This window comes from Monodelphis domestica, chromosome 3 (assembly GCF_027887165.1).
Source record: "Monodelphis domestica isolate mMonDom1 chromosome 3, mMonDom1.pri, whole genome shotgun sequence".
NCBI classification, from domain to species: domain Eukaryota; kingdom Metazoa; phylum Chordata; class Mammalia; order Didelphimorphia; family Didelphidae; genus Monodelphis; species Monodelphis domestica.
In genome coordinates this window covers 21,443,020-21,463,976 of record NC_077229.1, presented here as the reverse complement: position 1 = coordinate 21,463,976, position 20,957 = coordinate 21,443,020, and the positions used below count along the sequence as shown (strand labels likewise).

Genomic DNA, 20,957 nt, shown 5'->3' with positions numbered 1-20,957 from the left:
TAAAGCCCTTTACAACCTGGCTTTCATTCATTTCCAGTCTTCTTATGTCTTACACCCTCCCAGCTGACCCACATACTCTTCAGGCCAAGGAAACAGGCCCCTTAGCTGTTCCTTAGACAAGACACTAGTTGCTCTAAATCAGGCATTTACTCTGGCAGCCCTCCAGGTCTGGAATGCATTCCCTCTTCACCTCTACTTCTGGCTTCCTTCGAGTTCCAGCTAAAATCCTCTTTTCTGTAACTTTTTCTGATCTCCTTAATTTTAATGTGTCCCTCTGTTGATTATCTCCCATCCATCCTGTATAGAGCTTGTTTGTCCAGTTATTGCATGTTATTTCCCTTATTAGACTGAATTCCTAGGGAGCAGGGACTGTCTTTGTACCCCCAGCACTTTGCAGAGTGCCTCAATAAATGTTTACTAGCTGCCTAAGAATATGAGATAAGGAAGAAGTGCATTCCAGGCATATAGGAGAAAGTCTGTCAAGGCAGGAGATGATAGCTGCTGGTGGTACAATTTGGCATGTAGGAAATGCTGCTTCATAAAAATTACCCTCATTTTTATAACACCTTAAACTAGGCAAAAGCACTTTCCTCACAACAGCTCTGTGAGATAGAGCAGCTCAAAGAACATCACCTTGAGAACCTAAGGCCCAGAGCTGTGAGGTAACATGCCCAAAGTCTCATATTCAGTAGAAGGTAAAATAGGGGCTGAATCCAAGTGTTCTGACCCCAACTTCTATTATATTAGGGTGAAATAAGTGTTCACTGACCAACTAAATAGGGCATGGGACTTTGGGCAGGTTGATCTATCACTAAGGTGCCTTCCAGCTCTGAGAGTTAATGGGGTTGGGGCTGGTTACCCTTATAGAAACTGTAGGGGTTGTGGGGATACATCTCCAGGGGTTATAGGGCTACTTCTCTCTGCTTTTAGACCTTCACCCCTGAGGTGATGTCCTCTGGTATGCCCCCACCCATCTCCCTTTCCAACCTTGGCCCTTCGAAGTGCTCCAATCCCTTCTTCCCGATTCTTTTTCCATCCATTAGGTTCTCCCCACCTCCTTCCTCTATTACATTCTGCCTCTCATCTTCCCTCACTCCATTCTATCTCCCCCAGTTAACCCCCTTCCCTCTACTCCATTATATCCAATTTACCACCCCAAGACAGCTTTCAATTCCACTCTCTTGTCCTATCCCCACCTCTGTCCTTCTCCCCATTCCACTCCATTCTATTTCCCCTCTCCTATCAGTTTTGTCTCCCTCCCCAGTTTATTTCTCCCTCTTCCTACACTATTCCACCACCCCCCCTTCCACGGTGTTCTATCCTCCCTTCTCTGTTCTAGTCCCCCTCCCCTCTACCCCCTCCATTCTATCCTCACTCCAGCCCATTCTATTGCCCTTTTCCGTATCAGTTCTGTTCCCCTCATCCCAACCCACTCTAGTCTATTCCTCCCTCTTCCTCCACTCCGTTCTATCCCCCTCCCCCCTTTTCCCCTCCCCCTCCCCTCTTCTCCCATCACCTCCCCTTCCCCCTTCCCTCTCCTTTCCACCCCCTCCGATCTCTCCTCCTTTCTTGACCCCCTCCCTCTCTCTTCATTCTGTTTCTCCCCTTTCCTCTCCCCTCCCCTGGCCGGGGTCCTCTTTCCTCTCACCCACCCCCTGTGGAGGCTGAAGCCGCCTCCTGCTCCCGCTCACGCTCCCGGCGCCGGTTGCCGGTCTTCGGTGTGACAGCTCAGAGCAGCACCGCCATTTCCGGGGTCACGGAGATACGGCGCAGGTGCAGAGAGGAAACGTCCCGGAAGCTCCGCCCCTGCTGGGGACTGCTTCTTGCCCCTACCGGCTTCTCCAGGCCCTGAGGCCCCGCCCCTGCCACGAGCATGACCGTTTGGACCACGCCCCCTGCCTCCAACCTCCCAGCGGCTAGACTCAGGATGGGAACTGAGCATGCGCGTCCCGGGGAGGGGGTGTAAGTGCACACATGGCTTTGGAGGGAGGTTTTTTCCTCCTCTGCTTCCCGGAGCTTCCCGAGTTCTCCCCATTTTCAGTGGAAAAAACTGAGACTCCATGTGGGGAAGGCTTGGCCTGCGGTCACGCACCACAACAATAACAATCATACCTCAAAGCGAACTTGCACTAGAGGAGGACATAGTTGCGTGTGCCAGGGAAATGAACTCCACAGACCGAGTTCAAAGCCGGCCTCGGCCCGTTCCCAGAATCGGAAGTCCCTCCCTATGTTGACAGATGGTCATCCCAGGCTGTCTAAAGACCCGGATGGACAGGGACATGGAGACAACGCTAGCCAGCCTCACTGGATTAGTAAAGCACCCTCCAATTGCTCTCCCCACTCCAAACAACTCAAGTCTTCAAAAATTTATTAAACACCTATTTTGTGTCTGGAACGGTCTTCCTCCTCAACGCAGTCTCCTGAGCTCTCAGCATTCCTGCCTTCTACAGGAAACCTTCCCCAACTCCTCAATCCTAGTGCCTTCCTTCTGGTCATTATTTCCCTTTCATCTTGTATTTAGCTTGCTTTGTATATATTTGTGGTCTTCTCCCTTCCACTGTAAACAGCTTGAGGGCAGGGACTGGCTCTTGTTTCCTTTTATAACCCATGGGCTTAGTACAGTGACTGGCACATACGGTTTAGCCCTGGCTAACTCTTCAGGACCCCGTTTGAGGTGTTCTTGACAAAGATATTGGCCTGGTTGGCTATTTCCTTCTCCAGCTCATTTGACAGATGAGGAAACTGAGGCCAGCATGGTGAAGTGACTTGTCCAGGGTCACACAACTAGGAAGTGTCTGAGGCTAGACTGAGTCTTCCTGACTGTAGGGACCAGCACTCTATCCACTGTGTCACCTAGCCATTGATTGCCAGGCATTGACAATTGTCAAAACACTGATTATTAATGGTCATTAAAAAATTATTCTAATTTCACAAAATCTCCAAACTGAAAGAAACAAGGGAGGTTACCTGGTTCAACCTATACTGGACAAAGAATCCCACAGCAACATGTCAGATAAGAAGCTGTCATCTCTTGCCTGGAAGGGCTCCTGAGGCAATCCCATTCCCCCTTAGCCAAGCTCTAATTATTAGGAAAGGTATAATCATATCAAGTCTAAATTTGCTCCTTTGCAACTTTCAACTGACTTCTAGACTGACATCAAACAGAATGAATGCAATTCCTTTTCCAAGAGACAATTCTCCCAGCATTTGAGGATATCTATTGGGTCCTCCCTAGGACTTTTCTTCTCCAGGCCAGACATCCCACAATTGCTTCTCCTATGGAATGACTTCAAGGCCCTTCTTCATTCTGTTTATTCATGGAAATACCCTCCCAACTGCCTTCCCCTCTCCAATTAAGTCAAGTCTTTGAGACCCCCCCCCCCCCCCCCCCCGGTTATTTAAGACAAATTCTTCAGTTTATCGATGTCTTTTCCTAGTACCTAGACCTAAGCCCCCTCACCTAGGTGAGATTTGACAAAGGCTGAGGGCCTTACAACCTAGTATTTTAATTTCAGATGTTCTACTACTAGTGGAATTAGGGAATAGAACTGTGACCATTGTTTGAGAGAACTGAAGGAGGAAGTTCTCTCTTCCAAAGCAATGGACTCATCTGCAATTGAAGGTCTCAGGGTTTCCTAGAGCACTAAGAGGTTTAAGTAACTTGCCCAGGGTCACAGCAATCTATATGGGTGAGAGGCAGAATTTAAACTAATTTTGAGATTAGCTCTATGCCAAGTTGTTTCTTTTAATTCAATCTTATATTACATTAGCATTCTTGGCTACTATATCATACTAATACTTCTTGTTTTCGCTTGAAACCTCCAGATCTTTTTTGGATAAGCTGTGTTGTCTGACTATATAGCTCTAGTCCGGTGATACTGATTTTTCGAACCCAAGTTTTGGACTTTACGTTGACCCTTATTATTTTTTCTCAATTACACGTAAACAAAAAATTTTAACATTTCCTTTAAAAAACATTCACTTCTGTCTTAGAGTTGATACCAAGTATTGGTTCCGAAGCATATGATCAGTAAAGGTTAGGCAATTGGGGGTAAGTGACTTGCATAGGGTCACACAACAGCTAGGAAGTGTCTGAGGTCACATTTGAACCCAGGACCTTCCTACTCCAGGCCTGGTTCTATATCCATTGAGCCACCTAACAGCCACAATTTACTTTTTAGAAATTTTAAGTTCCGAATTTTTCCCCACTCCTTAAAAAGGCAATCTGATACAGATTATACACATGCAGTCATGCAAAACATTTCCATATTACATGTTGCAAAAGAAAACACAGACTGAAAAAGCAATAATAGTAAAGTTTAAAAAGCCCCCTATTATATATTTCAGCTTATTCAGGTCTGACCATTGTTCTAGATTGTCAGCATTTTTTTTTAATCCTAGCTCTGTCGGGCAAGTGTGTTAGCTATAATGTGGCATAATAGATAGAACCCTGGATTTCAAATCAGGAAGACCTAGGTTCAATCCTACTTCTGTCTCTTACCACCAAATGATCTTGGGAAGTTAACCTCTCTGAGCTTCAGCTGTAAAATGAGGAAGTTAGAAGAGATGGCCTTGGAGATCTCTTTCAGCTCTAACTCTATGATGTCAGCCAACTTCATGTCTGTTTACATTAGATCCGCATTCCATCTATGCCTATATATTCAAAGCATTGATAAAAGCGTTGTATTGCATCGGGCTAAACTCTCTTCCCCTTCCAAGTTGATCTTGATTCAGCTAGTGACTTCCCTTTGAGTCCATCCTTTCAGACAGCTTAAAGCCTACTTAATTGCCAACCTCCCTCTACCTTTTCTGCTAAGTGGTCATATGCTTCCCTGAGATTCCATGCCAACTTTCTTCTGATCTACTATCCTAGTAACACTACCACAAATAAACATTTAGGTTAGTTTAGCACGACCTGTTCTTAGTCGTGCTGATCCTTTGGCATCACTGCTTCCTTTTATGGGGGTTGGATAACTTTTTAACAATCCATTTGTAGCCTTTGGCCTTTCTTCTTTCTCAATATCTTCCTTGGGTATCAAGAGCCTATTGGCTAGTTTGGCTCTTTCTTCTCCACTCCAAAGATTATTCTTCTTGGCAGAGAAGACCAAAGAAGAATAAAAAGTTGAACAGCCTTCCCCAGGATCACTCCCAACATCTGTTCTCTCTCTTCTTTGATCCTCCTGTTCTCCCTAATATCACTTAAAAAAATCCTTAGCTTTCCTCTAAAACCAGATTAGGGATCGGAGGATCTGTGCCCTGGGTGCCCGTGTGGGTCTCTCTGAGTAACTTCTGCTTTGACCTCATCAGAGGAAAATATTCTGCTGAGAACTTCCCATCTGTTGTGAGGTAAGATGTTAGTGGAACAGGGAGGCTTAAATTAACCTACATACTCCTGTAAGAATTTATGGAGCAGACCTGGGACAGTTTGAGTTAACTTCACTCCCAAGTGGATTGGCCTGGAACCCAGCTATAGGTCCTTTAGACGAGGAAGATCTAAGGTCTTCCTAAAGCTGTGACAACAGGCTCTTAAGACGCCCCTGCTGGTGGTTTTTAACTCCTGTGCTACAGTCACATCTATTGAAGTCTTCTCTCCCAAGCACCCTTAAATCCAAGGTCTTCCCTCTGTTAATGATCGCCAGTTTATCCTCCTTGTAGCTTTTTTGTGCCTTGATGTTTGCATGTCGTCTCCTCCATTAGACTGGGAGCTCCTTGAGGGCACAGACTGTCTTTTGTCTTTCTTTTTATCCTGAACACTTAGCACAGTGCCTGGCACATATTAAATGCTATTGACCGATGACTCACCAAAAACAAAAGGTCTCCCCAAAGTCCTTGGCACTGCCAAATGGTACAACATCAGAAACTGATAGGACTTTATCAATGGAAATGACACTAAAGAGGCTTTACTATCTATTTTTCCACTGCATCCTAAGGAGCGCATGACCTTTCCATTTGACTTGCCATGTGTTGCCTCTCATTAGGATAGGAATTCCTTGAGAGCAGGGACTGCCATTTCCATTTATAACCCCAGCACTTAGCACATGTTTTCTATATGGTAAGTGTTTCATTCAATTTCTGGTAATTGAAAAGCCCTCACTTTTAATTGAAAGCCCTCGCTTTCTCTCTTAGAACCAACACTGAGTATCAGTTCTAAGGTGGAAGAGCAGTAAGAACTAGACAATGGATGCTAAGTGACTTGCTCAGGAAATATCTGAGGCCAGAATTAAGCCCAGGTCCTCCCATTTCCAGGCCTGGCTCTCTAGCCACTGGGCTACCTCACTCCCCCACCGCCCATGCGTTCTTATTCTTAATAATACTTATCTGGTTTGGCCCATGAATTCCCTTTAAGGAATCTGCCCAGTGGGATGGAGACCTTCCTCCCAGCTTGCTAACATTCTGTGGGTGCCACTGGAGCAGACTGGCAATCCATCCATCCTCTCATGCTCCTGCTGCGTGGCTGGCCCACTTCTTTTTTCCATTCTTTGCCTCCTAGAGGACAACTTTTACCAAGCGTAACTAGCACATTTTGTCTCTGGGCCAAATGTTAGTGGGTACAGGGGGGAGGAACTCTGGATGGTGCAAGTGTGCTGTGGGGCAAAGACAACACCATCATCTCTGTGGCGGGGTGAGGCTAACTAAGCAGGGTGTGAGGAGAGGATGCTGGGGCACTTGCTCAATTTCTTTCCATGTTTCAGAGCTGCCAGGGGAACCCATGGCTGTCCCTCAGTTATCTCTTGCTCTTACCATGTGACTAGCCCAGCTTCTTTTTCATTCATCCATTTCTTTGAAGATATCCTTTATTCCTGTCTTCTTTACAGTTTCTTGTGTCTACCACTTCCACCCACCATATACCTCCGCATTGCCCTCTGGGTGCTATTTATGATGATCTTTAGAGGCCATTATGTTCCATGACTCAAAGCCCTAAAACTCACAGCCCTTCCCCACTTCAAGTTCAAATCTGTCCCTTTATAACTTCCACTCGTGCCTCCTTTTTAACCCTTACTTGTCCTTTATTCTCCTGCCTCAGATGGCCAAGATCAAACAACAAGCCATTCTTTTTTGTTTTTTTAAACCCTTACTAAGACAGAAGGGCAAAGGTTAAGTAAATGGGATTAAGTGACTTGCCCAGGATCACCCAGCCAGGAAGTATCTGAAACCAGGTCCTCTTTAAGCCTGATTCTCTATCCCCTGAGCCACCCAGAACCCTACGACTAGCTTTTGGAGCCTCGGTCTTCTCATCTAATGAGTGAGGTGGATAATGATACCTTTACCTGCCTCTTGGGGCTATGATGTAATCTCCTTCTAAACCCTGAAGCTCTTAGAAATGTAATATGTGATTATTGATGGAAACATCATCTGCCTGCCTCTTGCTCCAGCTGGCTCCTGCCAGAGACACCACTTAGACATTCTCCTCTTTTTCTGGTTCTTTCGTGACTCATCCATCCCTCAGGTGGTTCCAAGGGAGGTGGAGATCATTCTCAAAGTCCTATTATTAGTTGTAACAAAATGCCTTAAATATAAATTACAGAGGCATCATCCCCACCAAGGGAGGAAGAAGGTATTCCTCTCCCAACTAGTCATTTGACAGATGAGAAGATGTGACAGGTCTCAAGTCATGCAGGGAGTCAGGAGCAGAACTGGGGGCTGGCCAGCTGAGTATTCTATTACTCTCTCACCAACTATTGTTTGACAGATCAACAGCCAGTAGGGAAAACGGGATGAAGGAATGAAAAAAAAATCTCTAAGCACTTGGTGAATACCAGTTAGTGTTGGGAGATACAAATTGGTTGGTTGGTGATTGTGCTCTGTACTCGATAAGGACCAAGGACATCACTAGGGCGATGTCTTCTGACTTACACATAAATTGGATTTTGAGTTGTACACTGTGTCTCCCAGAGTCATCAAAATCCAGTGGGGCAAGACAAAAGTCAAGATGACTAGGATGATGGGGGCAGCTGGGTAGCTCAGTGGATTGAGAGCCAGGCCTAGAGACAGGAGGTCCTGGGTTCAAATCTAGCCTCAGACACTTCTTAGCTGTGTGACCCTGGGCAAGTCACATGACCCCCATTGCCTAGCCCTTACCACTATTCTATCTTAGAACCAATATACAGAACTGATTCTAAGGCAGAAGGTAAGGATTTATTTAAAAATAATAATAATAATATGACTGTAATGGCTTTGGATGCAGTGGATGACCTTGGCATCTTCAATGTCTAACCAGGCCTTGCTCTCAAGAAGCTCACATGCTAGAGTCAGCTAGGTAAGCACAGTGCATAGAGTACCAGGGGTAGAGAAGGGAGGTCCTGGGTTCAAATCTGATATCAGACACTTCTTAGCTGTGTGACTCTGGAGAAGTCACTTAACTCCCATTGCTGAGCCCTTACTATTCTTCTGACTTAGAACTGATACTCAGACAGAAGGTGAGGGGTTAAAAAAAAAGAAGCTCACATTCTAATGGAGAAATAACACATATGGATGATTTCAGAGAGAAAGCCCTGGTGACTTAAATAGCAGGAATAACTAATACATTAAAGTTTGAAAGTGCTTTACATTCATTATGTAGGCACCTTATAAAATACATGGGAAGGAGGTATTATTACTGATCCCATTTTATAGATGAGAAGAATGAGGTTCTTGAAAGGTAAAGAAATTAGCCCAGGGTTACACAGCTAAGAAGTACCCAAGGAAGAATTTGAAACCAGGTCTTCCTGACTCCACGTCTAGCTCTCTATCATGACAACATGTTGCCTTTCAGAATCTGAAGTCTCTTTGCTAGGAAGAACATCTAACTTGGCCCTCAAAGACACCACTTCCAAGGAGTGACTTTTTCTTATATTGGTTCACTTAGAAAAGTGGAGTCAATAACATGATTTGCCCAAGGTCACAGGACGAATTAGTTGGAAAACAATTAGTCAATCAACAAACCCTTTTTAAAATTCCTACTTAGTGCCAGCCATAGGGTTGGGCTTTAGGAATATGAAGACATAAGTTACATCTCCTGGACTATAGAAGGGCAAACCTTTTGAGGCTGACTTGAGCTAACCTACAGAGAAGGGGGAGGGAGGTTGATTTCAATGGATGACTGAATCTCTGTGAATTCTTTTATTTGTGAACACGAATCCTGTGCCTCATCTGTATATACTCTCTTCCACTTCCCTTCTTTCAATAGCTTCCTAATGGGTGAGGACTCCTCTCAGTCCTTTCACTCATCACCCTTCAATTTGCACTTCTATAACAACATCTCCTCATGAGTGTATCCCTTGATAAAATACTGAAGCTCATTCTCTCTGTCTGTCTCTCTTTCTCTCTGTCTCTCTCTTGAATAATCTTGCTGTTTTCCCCTTCACATCCTCTTTCACATTTGACCCCTTCTCTCTTCTCACAGAAGCACTCTCTTTGTTCAGGTCTCCTTCTCTACTGCCTCAGGACCGGGAGAGGGATCTCAGACTTAAGGGGGATACGAGATAGTCTTAACCCTCACCCCAAGTTCCTATCAAAAGGCAGCATGGCCTGATGGAGGAGATGTCAGCATCTCAGTGAAAGTACACTGGGCTGAGCCACACAACTGCTGGGCTGAGCCAAGCTGGCTGAAGATCCACCTACATGCAGACTCTGCCATAATTCCAGGTCCTGGATCCCAACTTGTCTAAGCTCGCCCTAGTCTGCTCCATCACCGATCCCCTCCCTTGAGTCTGGAAAGATTGGATGCAGCAAGAACTGAAGTAACAGCAGGACCATGTGCATGTCGCCTCAGATCCATCAATGGGGGTGTGTGTGTGGAGGGCAGTGGAAGAGGGGAAAGGGGGCTGCTGCTTCCTACCTGTCAGCTTACAGCAATTTCTGCCTCCTCTCTCCTACACAGCCAGGGAGGAAAAGCTGAGTTACTCCATGGAAGTCTTTGGTATGCCAATCAAAAAGGTATGTAGTAATCAGACCAGAGGGCAGTTAGGTGGATACAGCACTGGGCCTGGAGTCAGGAAGACCTCAGTTCAGATCTGGCCTCAGACACTTACAGTGATCCTGGGCAAGTCATATAACCCTGTTTGCATCAGTTTCCTCACATGTAAATGGCAAAATGAAATGGCAAAACTATTCCAGGATCTTTGCCAAGAAAATGGTAAATGAGGTCCCAAAGAGTCAGATGCGACTGAAATAACTAAAATCAGACCAGAATAGTCACCAACATCTAGGTGTCCTCCAGATTCTACCTGCAAGATTGCATAGACAACTACTTTAGCTTGCTCTTAATTAAAGCCTGGGCTCTCAATGTTTTGTTTTGTTTTTTAGAAAAAATATTTAATTAATTAATTTAGAATATTTTCCCATTGTTACATAATTCATGTTCTTTCTCTCCTCTCCTCCCACCCCCCTCCTGTAGCCAACAAGCAATTCCACTGGGTTTTACATGTGTCATTGATCAAGACTTATTTCCATATTATTGATATCTGCACCAGGGTTTTTCCTTCTGTGTTTCCGCTCCCACGGTTCTTTCTCTGGATGTGGATAGTGTTTTTTCTCATAATTCCCTCAGAATTGCCCTGGATCATTGCATTGCTGCTAGTAGAGAGGTCTGTTATGTTCAATTGTACCGTAGTGTACCAATCTCTGGGTACAATGTTCTTCTGGTTCTGAGCTCTCAATGTTTAGTCATGTTAGACTCTATAAGGTAGCCCTTTAGATATTTGGAGATAGCAGCCTTGAGTCTTCTCTTGCAATTAACTCTTTCCATTTCTTCCAATTGATTTTTAAATGGAATTGATCTGAGACCCTTCACCATCCTGATCATTCTTCTCTGGATATTTTCCACAATCAATATTTTCCAACAATCAAATCAATAAACATTTATTAAGTGCCTACTATGTGCCCTGCACTGGACTAAGCATTGGGAATACAAAAAGAGGCTTAGACAGTATCTGCCCTCAAGGAGCTTAGAATCTGATGAGGGAGAGAACATGAAAACAAAACCATACAAAGCAAACTCTATACAGGAAAAATTGGGAATGATTAAAGAGGGAAGGTCCTGGGATTAAGAGGGATTGGGGAAGACTTCCCGTGGAAGTCAGGGTTTGAGTTGGGCTTTAAAGGAAGCCAAGGAGGTCAATAGCCAGAATAGAGGAGGGAGAGCATCCAGGCATGGCAGATGGCCAGAGAGAATGCCCAGATCTCAGATATGGAAGGTCTTGTTTGTGGAACAGTCAAGAGGACAGTGTTTATTCAAGTCCATCCTAAAATAGGATGCTCAGAACTGAACACAAATCTCTAAATGTGGTCTGACCTGGATAGAGAACAGTAGGCTGCTGTCTCCTCATCCTGGATATTATGCTTAAAAAAATTTTAGTCTAAGACATCTCTGAAACAAATCCTAGAGGGAATTTCAACTGCACTAGCCCAGGAAGACTGGGGTTCAAATTATAATTTTGGGGTCTGTCTTATTGGGAACTCTCAAAGTAGAAAGTAAAGCCAGGTGATTGACTCTCCTGAAACTGATGTGTTAATAAGTTTGTGGCACCTGAAATTCAGAGGAACCCCACTCCCTGCCCTGTTGATTAAAAAACCAATTCAAAAAGGCAAAACTTCTTTTCAAGGATGACCAACCATTCAACAAGTATCTATTTGATATGAAAAGGCCTCTGCCCCCAAGGAGCTTCCCATCTAGCAGAAGGGATAAACAGTCAAGACTCGGCATTTGAAGACTTGGTTTCTGAACCTGCCTCTGACACTTAGTAGGTGTGGGACCCCATTTCCATCTCGTGCCTCCTTTTCTCCATCTTTAAGAAAAATTGCACTACTTGCCTCCCAGATGATGATGGAGAACATAGTTTGTAGTCTTAAAAGCTCTAGAAATATAAATCATTGTTGAAGTTGGTAGAAATGGCAGCAACAGTGGGGAGTAAAAAGCAAGCAGTAGATTTTGAGTTAGGAAGACCTGAGTTTGAATTCTGCCTCTGATCCTGTAGGATCCCAGAGAAGTTACTTCATCCCTCTGTGTCTCTGTTTCCCCATCTGTAAAATGGAGATGCCAATGACCCTTACCTCAGAGTCATTGTAGAGATTACATAATGTAATGTCTATCAGGCCCTTTGTCAACCTTAAAGCATTATACAAATGTTAGCTATTATGGTAAACATGGGGCCTGCTGTCTAGTGCCACCAGCAACTTGTGTGTGAGACAAGAGATGTCATCAAGGCTATCTCTGATGTGGAAAGAAAGCAGAATGAGTAAGGGAAGGACAGGGGAAATCAGTCTGCATGGAGCAATTAGGTGGTACCTTGGACAGAGCACCAGGCCTGGCCTCAGGAAGACTCTGAGTACCTAGTTCCAATCTGATCTCAGATATTCACTGTGTGACCCTAGGCAAGTTGCTTCACCCTGTTTGCCTCAGTTTCCCCATCTGTTAAATGAGCCAGAGAAGGAAATGACAAACCACTATATCATCTCTGCCAAGAAAACCCCAAGTGGGGTCATGGAGTGTCAGACACAACTGAAAATGACCGAACAACAACAAACCCACCTTAATAAAAGAAACCCTGGAGGGCCTCCATCCACGCTATTTGTTTCCAGCCCATTGGAGGATCCCCCAGTCAGTAGTGTTAAACTCAAATAGAAACAGGTCCCTAAACAGTACATAAGGATCTCTGCTAGCTGTATTTCGTTGCCATTGCTGTCCGGTCCTTTCAGTTGTGTCTGATTCTGTGTGATGACCTGGAGAAGGAAATGGCAGTGGTTTGCCATTTCCTTTTCCAGCTCATTTGACAGATAAGGAAACTGAGGCAAACAAGGTGAAGTGACTTGCCTAGGGTCACACAGCTAGAAGGTATCCGAGGTCAGATTTGAACTCAGGAAGATGAGACTGGACTGTAGGTCCAGCATTCTATCCACTGCCCCAATGAGGGAAACCTACAGGAAAAAAATGTAATTCAATAGTTTAAATGTTCAGAGAGGAGCTGCCTAGTCTGGAGACCCTCAGACTTCAGTAGCCTTGGATTTAGAGGTATATCAGAAGGACGTGAGTGCTCTATTATAAGTTTATAGGCTGTGGGAGCCAAATCCTATCTGCCAGGCCCCAAGACCAGGACAGTATGTCAATGACCTCACAAAGCCCTGGAAACCAGTGCTAGAGAGGGGTTAGAGCCTTGGATTTGATCCGAGTTTCAATCCTACCTCCATTATTTACTAGCTAAGTCACTCACTCACTCACTCACTCACTCACCTCACTCACTTCTCTATGCTTTTCTCTATGCTCAGTGGTCTCTGGGGTCCCTTCTGACTCAGAACTCTATTTGCCTCAGTTTCCTCATCTGTAAAAATGAGCTGAAAAGGAAAGAACAAACCACTCCAATATCTTTGCCAAGAAAACCCCAAATGGAGTCACAAAGAGTTGGACACAACTGAAACACGACTGAACAACAATTCCTCTGTCTTTAACCCACTTTTTCACTATTCCCCATTAGGCATACACTCAAGGTGCCACCCAGATGACTGTCTCACTCTCCCATGAACTCATCCCTATCCTTTTTGATCTCTTGTCCTCCTCCCAGAATGCCCTTCTCTATCGGTCCAACTCCCTTCCATCCTTCAAGGCAAAGCCCATTACAAGACCGCTCACTGCCACCATTTTGCTTTCAGCCATTCCTCCAGCCCTAGACTTCTGTCTCCACCTTTTCTGTTTTGGGCCGTGTCACAGTTCTAGAACTGAACGATACCTTGGGGGTCATCTGGTCCAATGCCCTCATCTTTCAGATAGGGAAACAGAGGTTAAGAAGGTGGGATAGGAAGGGACCTTTAATTATTTAACGATCGCCTGTCTTCAATGCCAAATCTCTTTATGGACAGCCCCCCATGCAGGCTTATGGATTTGTTGTGGATTTACCTGTCTTATAGAGGCAGGGGTGGAAGAAAGAATAAAACACCAAATTGGAGTCAATAGGTTCAAATCCTGCCTTGGATACTTGCTGGCTAGGTGACCCTGGCTTAGGGACTTCTCTCCCTTAACTTCCTGAGCAGGATGAGGACTCGTGCACTAAGCAACAGACAGGTTTTGATCCCATTCCATTGTGTTGAGCAGGTGCCTCCACTCATCCCAGATCCTTCCAGCCCACTTACCTGTCTCATTTCTCTGGCTGGATTGGAAGCTTCTTGAGGGCAGCCACTTTTCATTCATCTTAGCATCTCTTTCAGTCTAACACGTTCTCTTGCACAACTGGTTGGGAATTCAATCCACAGTTTGCTGAAGGAATGAACCCACTTGCCTGGCCCACTAGACTTTGCCCCAAGTGCTCCAAGTCGGCAGCTTCCATCAAAGCTTTTGCTGACTCCAGAGGAAGTTGGAGGAGGAGCTCTTTGGCGAAAGTTGGAACGACACCCCTGGGGGCCCTAATAAAATCACATCTGCATAGGGTTATGCTTACTCTGTGATTTCTGAGCGAGGAAACCCAGCACAGATCATGAGAAGCCAAGACTGGCTTTGGGAACGAGGGAAGGCATCGTTTGAATGTTCGTCTGACCTCCCAAGAGTCACATATATGAGCTGAGTCTTGGGGACCTTGGGGGGAGCACTAAAGGGGGGATCCCGCCTTTTCAAACCCCAAGTCCCTCACCCCAAAGAGGAGGAGGACAAAGAGAAGATTCATACTTACTAAGTTCTTCAACTGCTATTTATATCACATCAAAAAGCTGGAAACAAGTGGGCGTCACCAGTCTTTGGGGGATAGCTGAAAAAAGGTGGTGTAGGGATGACATTACTAGAATGCTACAACCACCTCTGGCTGGAAGGGAGCTCAAGTGTCACTGAGTTCATTATTAGGTCACAGAAAAGAGGTTTGAGGAGGCTTTACAGTCAAGTGAAGTCTCCCTAGGTTTTAGGAAAGCCTCTGGCAAGGCTCCTGCTTTTTATTCCCTGGGAAAAGAGGGAGAGATGTGGGCTGGGCGGCAGTGGAGTTACTGAGTCTGGAGCAGGTTGGATGGCTGATCTCGAGAAACAGAGGTCGTTCTCAAGCCTGAAATGGTCCAGGGGAGGGCTTCTAGGTGGGCAGAGGATGGTGAAAAGAAAAAGGGCCGAGAGCAACACACCAGTGACACCCCAAAAATACACCGCGGGGAGAGGAACGCTATCTGGAGCTTCTATGTTGGAAATTGTTATTATTTGTGATCGGGAAATAAAAGACCTTGGAATAAAGGAAATGCTATTACTAAATGCTATTACGTGTAGTTGGTAAAAGAAAATCTCTTTACAGGTAAAAGGAAAACTGAACACACAAAAATCATCTACAGGACTGGAGCTCACAGATTCATTTGGGATCCTCTTGGAACACTGAAATGTACTGCGTTGTGGCTGATAAAATGTATCCTGCTTTCCTTAAGGTGCTCTAAGGACAGCTGAGCCCCCATCGGGGTAGGCGTCACAGATCGGGAAAGGCATCGATGCCTGGAAAACGGCCTCCGGTAGACAGCTGGCTTCTTGGGACCTGCCGAGTGGTCCGGCCCACCAGGGGCAGTTCCAAGAAGCTCCCGTGCCAGGGAGAATGGGCACCACGGGGCAAGGTGGGCTCCAGGCAGAGGGCAGAGAGCCCCAGGCCGGGCACATGGGGCCCAGAGTCTTCTTTCTCTGTCATCCTGAGCTTCCTTGACTGGGAATTTAGAGGAGGAAGGGACCTCCCAGCGGTGACGTCTGTGCCGGAGGCCCCTGCCGCTGGGACATCTCCTTGTGGAGGATGAGGCTCCCCGGGGGAGACAGAGACACCCAACCACAGCAGCCGCGGGAGAGGGGGAGGAGGCCCAGGAGGTGCCGCAGAGTTTTTCCTGGGATAATCCGTGCTGGCAGAGAAGCACGAGACGGGAGCCACGAGGGAACAAGCATTGATTGAAGGGCCTCCCATGGGCCCAGCACTGTGTGGCATGCCCAGGGTGCCTGTGGTGAATCGGGCGGCGCCTCCTGTCGTGGGGGGGGGGGGGAGAAGGTGGCCGGCCTGGCCTGGGAGTGATGGTGGCTGGGTGGATGGCTTCTTTCCCCTATGAAGGCTGGTGCCATCCCCCCAGGGCTCCCTGGACTCCCTGAAATCAGGGTGGGCGGTGGAGGAGGCGAAGCCTCACAGCACTTCCAATAGGGTATTATTATTTTTTTGCCTGAGTATCTGATATCTTTCTGGATGGACCGGAGGAGAGAGGCCTGGAAAGCGAAGAGTTAGCATTTAAATGGAGCTTTAAGGTTTGCTAAGCACTTACAGGTATTATCGCCTTTGATCCTCCCATTCTGCAGAGGGACTATTCATGTCCCCATTTTGTAGTTGAGGAAACTGAGGCAGGCAGAGGTTAGGTGACTTGCCTAGGGTCTCACATTGAGAAAGGGTCTGAAGCAGGGTTTGAACTCAAGTCTTCTTGACTCCAGGCCCGGTGCTCTCTCCATCCCTGTATCCTCTATTGAAAAGCATCCAAGGATCTGAGCACTGGAAGGGAACCCCGTCCCAAACCCTTCTTTGCTTCTCCAGAGATTGTGAGGTCTAGTGGAAGGAGAGGACAATTGGGAATCAGAAGGCGGGAGTTCCAATCTTGCCTCACTTCGGTATGACAAATCCCGTGGCCGCTCTGGACCTCTGTCTCCTCGTCAATGAAAGAAGCAGGGCTGGGCTGGGCAGCTTCTGAGGCTCCTTCCAGCTCCGGACCTTTGATCTGACCATCTGAGGAGGCTTCCTCAGTGGCTGACTTCGCCTCTCTGGGACTGTTTCCTCATCTGGCTTGGTTCAAGTCTCTTTTCTTTCTTAGAAACATTTACTATAGTTTAACATTCATCTAAAAGTTTTTGAGTTCTAAATTCCCTCCCTTCCCCATTCAGCAATGAGGGGGCAGCTCTGGATGCCACGAATCACCGCCATTTGTAGAGACAGCTGTGGCTCCGTGGATAGAGAGCCAGACTTGGATTAGCCGTGTGACCCTGGGCCAGTCACTGAACGGTCAAACCTCTATCCCAGAGGATCAAAGGAGGTAATATTTGCATAGTCCATGCCGATCCCTTCCCTTCCCCCAGGATCTCCCCTTGACCACATCCCTTGTTATGATCCCATTTTACAGGTGAGGAAACTGGGGCGGAGGGAGATCAAGTGGAGCTGGCATCAAAGGACCTGGGTAGAGTCCCAGCTCTTGATCTTGAACAAGCCTCCCTGGGCCTCAGTCTCCTGACCTATAAAATGGGCCGTAGGTCCGAGAGCGTCTGTGTTCTAGAGGCGGATTTCCTCACCTCCGGTCCCAGGGGCCTCCCTCTAGGACACAAGAAGGCAAAGGTCGGCCCCCGGTGTGTGGGGCGCTCCACGGGCCTGCCTGGGGGATCACTGGCCCCAGGACTGTCTCGGAGGCCGGCCTCCCTCCCTCCCGCACTCAGGGCCCGGCCCACTTGGTCGTGGCCCAGGCCTGGAGGGACTCACTCTGTGCTCCTGGACCGGCGCCAGGAATGGCGGCCCCAGGAAGCCTCCCGTCCGGCTCCGGGCTGGCCACAATTCACAAAGCCGGGCTCTGTGTCCGGGCAGAAGGGACGGCCGAGGCTTCCTCGGGGGGCCTCCAGATCCCCACGGACGCCCCTGATGCCGTTGCTGCCTCATTGACTCGGGCTCTGCGCCTGTTCCCTGGGCCTCCTCTGGGCAGGCAGACAAGGCTGGCGGCTCCCGGCATGGGCCCGGCCGCCCTTCTGTGTGCCAAGACACAACAAGCTGGACGCAGAGCCTCCCGGCCCGCTTTGGCCTGGCCTCTCACTCTGTGAGCGGGCGGCCGACCGAGGGCTGTGCGTGTCCGGCACGTCTCTCCTGCTCTCTGGCCGCCGCTGGCTCGTCTAGAACACGGAGTGACCGGGGGCCTGGCCGGAGAAGCCCTGGTCGCCACTGGGTGTGACCCCCTTTCACCCAAGGGCCTCCCCAGGGTTCCACGGGCAGCCCTTCGGGGGATGGAGATGCAGAGTCAAGGCCGGACTCCAAACGTGGGGTCTGGACTTTCTGCCTGCGATGGAGGGAAGCCTGGGACTCCGTCTGCGCTCCGGTCCTCTCGCCAGGGTCCAGCGGTCCTGCCCGGCTCTCAGCCTCTTCGCCTCTGCTCCCCAGCCCCTGGCAGGCCCAGCACATGTCTAGCCTCCTCCTATAGGCTCCGCCCGTGACTGCAGGCCACTCCCCCTGGGGGGACAAACTCTTTCATCCCAGCCCCCCACTCATGGCCTCCTTCCCCAGGGCGTTGACCTTTAATGAGCATCTTCCACCCTGGGCGGATGGATGAAAGAGGCCCCAGCCTTAGTCACAGAGCCCAGCGTCTGCCTATTGGCAGTCCGTGGGGCGGCCTTAATGCTTTTATGTGGGGGGAGCCGGTATGCTGGCCCCAAACCACCGTGAGCCCTAGCAGGTCTGAGTGTTAGCCTGGATGCTCAGGGCCTTCCCAGGGTGGGTGCTGACCAGATCTGGGATGACATTAAGGAGAGAGAGGGCCCAGGGAGGAAAGGACTTGTCCAAAGTCACACAGCTGGGTGTTTGAGGTAGGACTTGAACTCAGGTCTTCTAGCGGACTCAGAAAGCAAATAAACACCTTCTGTGGACAGGGAACAAACGGAGAAACTTGGCTCCTTCCAGCAAGCAGGTGATCAGGAAGAGTCAGTATGGCCCAATGGATAGAATATTGACGTGGGTCCTGCCTCAGACACTTACTGTCTTCTCTGTGCCTCAGTCGCCTCACCTGTAAAACGAGGAGGCTTCCTCCTGGTTTTAAGCCTAAGATCTAATGGAGCTGTAGAACACATACCTGTTGGATGTTGGGCGTTGAGGTCACATCTTGGAACTGATCTGATGGTCCAGTCTGGGAGACAAGCCACTGGCCCTCTTCCCTCCTCTCCTGGTTGATCAGGCCCCCTGGGGTCCCCAGAAAGGAAACGATTAGAGCTCAAGGGTTCAAATACTGTCTGCTTTGCCCCTGTCCTGGAAGTAACCCTCCCATTTAGCCCAGACCAGAAGCTGCCCACTAAAGGGCCCTGAAGAACATCCCCCTCTTAGGGAAAATAGTCTAAGGGGGTCCTGAAGGGAGTGCTCTGTGCTACAGCCCCCTCCCCGCCAGCGTCTCCAGGCGATCTGGGCTCGGGGGCTCCACTCACACCCTCCCTCTCCCCAGTTGTGTGGTCCCTCCTCTGAAGGGTTCTCCCCCATCCGCCACTCTCCCCAGGGGCTGGTGTGGAGGGTGAGCATCCTTCTAGACGACTCTGGCCCCCTTAGGTTGCCCACCCCTGGCCCTGCCCTAGTTCCTGTTCTCTTTCCTCCTCAGCCAGCCCAATCTCATCAAAACAAGAAAGGGAGCCGTCATTACAAAAGCAATCAAGCGAGCCAGAAAATGAGATTCCCTCTTCCCCCAAAGCCCCAGAGGGTCTTTATCGCCTCGTCAACAAGCAGAGAAAACACTCCGCTCTGCTTCCATGTGGGCCTGCAGCCTCCACCTTCTCCAGCTCTGGCCTCATTCTCCTTCTTGCTTTTCTCATTTCTCTCTGTATGGCTGCAGACAGCGAGGAGGCAATTTGGCCCTTTTGGGCTTATCCTCTGTTTTTCAAGAGAATTATGGGCCTTTTTTCCTCCAAAATCAGGGCAGCTGCCTCTGTGATTCCCATCCTTCCCACCGCACCACGAGTGCTTAAAGCTGCTCCATCTGAAGTCTGGGGGGCTAAATAGGGCCCTGGGAAAAGAGGCTCATCCCTTTCGCTCCCTGGGGTGGGGAAGTGGACGGCGCTCTGAAATGATGGAGGGAACCTTTGCCACGTTCCCTCCTTGGCTGGGTCGCGGCTACTTTACATTCAACAAATGAGCAATTCTTGTCTGCTGATAATTGACTGTGACCCTGTTAGTCCTGGGGACAGCACGTTGGTGCAGCAAAGGAAGGGCAGCTGGGAGCCGGGGTGCTTTGTGGCTGTCTCCGGGCATCCCAGGGAGAGGATCAGAGAGAAAGGAGGCAGGAAGAAAAGCATCCTTTGAGGCATTCCTTCCGTTGACATGCCCGGATTAAATGCTCTACGCACAGAATCTGGGCCCGTGGTGGGCTTTTAAGGGTAGACAATTTTCCCTGCTGCTGAAGAGTCTTGGATGGCGTTCGAATTTTTACTCTATTAATTCCTACCAGGGCAACCTTGAGTAACTTCAACTGCCTGGGACTCGGTTTTCTCATCTGTAAAATGAGAAGACTGAGAAGGGGTAGGTAGATGGAGCCATGGAGAGAGCGATGGGCACATAGTCAGGAGAACTGAGTTCAAATGTGACTTCAGATGTTTACTAAGAGCATCCCCCCTGCACAAGTCACTTTCATGCCACTTGCCTCAGTTTCCTCATCTGTAAAATGTAGATGATAGCAGCACCTACTTTCCTGGGTTGCTGTGAAAATGAAATGAAATATTTGCAAAACACTTTGGTAATAATAAAGTGATCTATAAATGCTCGCTATGCAACTAGAACTTCTATACTATTATACATTATATGAATTATTAATATAGTAATAATAATAACAATAACTAGTGGGCCTCAAGGGTCCTTTCCAACTGCAAATCTTGCAGCTTGAAGTCAAAAGCTCTGTTGTTGGGGCAACTGCTGGGCTTGGAGTCGGTAGAACCTGACTCCAAATCTGGTCTCAGATACCTCCTAGCTGGGTGACCTTGGGCAAGTCACTGAACCCCCATTGCCTAGCTCTTACTGCTCTTCTGCCTTGGAACCAATTGATTCTAAGATGGAAGGTGAGGGTTTAAAAAAATGATGTTGTCTAGCCCTGACCCTGACACTTTTGCTTTAGGTAACTTATTTCTCCTCACTCAGCCTCAGTTTCTTCCTATGTAAAACCAAAGACTTTGGACCAGAGCCAATTGAATCTGAGCTGGTCCTTTTCATTTCAACCAACTCTTATGACCCATTTAACAGGCATTGTCAAATGAGAGAATATGTGCATTGGGCTATGCTAACTTTATAACACTA

The 20,957-nt window shown here is 47.9% G+C and overlaps 1 protein-coding gene across 11 annotated transcripts in view; it reads right to left on the bottom strand.

Moving 5' to 3' along the window:
- Positions 1-20,957, bottom strand: part of ASCC2 (activating signal cointegrator 1 complex subunit 2) — a 58,022-nt gene that overhangs the window by 30,791 nt on the left and 6,274 nt on the right. For 2 of the 11 annotated variants that reach the window (XM_056821521.1, XM_007490522.3), the window contains exons 2-4: positions 18,763-18,869; positions 14,634-14,708; positions 14,101-14,197 (exon numbers count right to left, since the gene is read on the bottom strand). In XM_056821521.1, coding sequence (XP_056677499.1) covers positions 14,101-14,158 — 58 coding nt within the window. In that variant the 5' untranslated portion in view covers positions 14,159-14,197; positions 14,634-14,708; positions 18,763-18,869. Of the gene's footprint in view, positions 1-987; positions 1,010-1,652; positions 1,810-2,112; positions 2,133-14,100; positions 14,198-14,629; positions 14,777-18,762; positions 18,870-20,957 lie in introns of those variants that run through there. The other 9 variants (XM_056821524.1, XM_056821523.1, XM_016432542.2 and 6 more) reach the window with 8 other exon arrangements.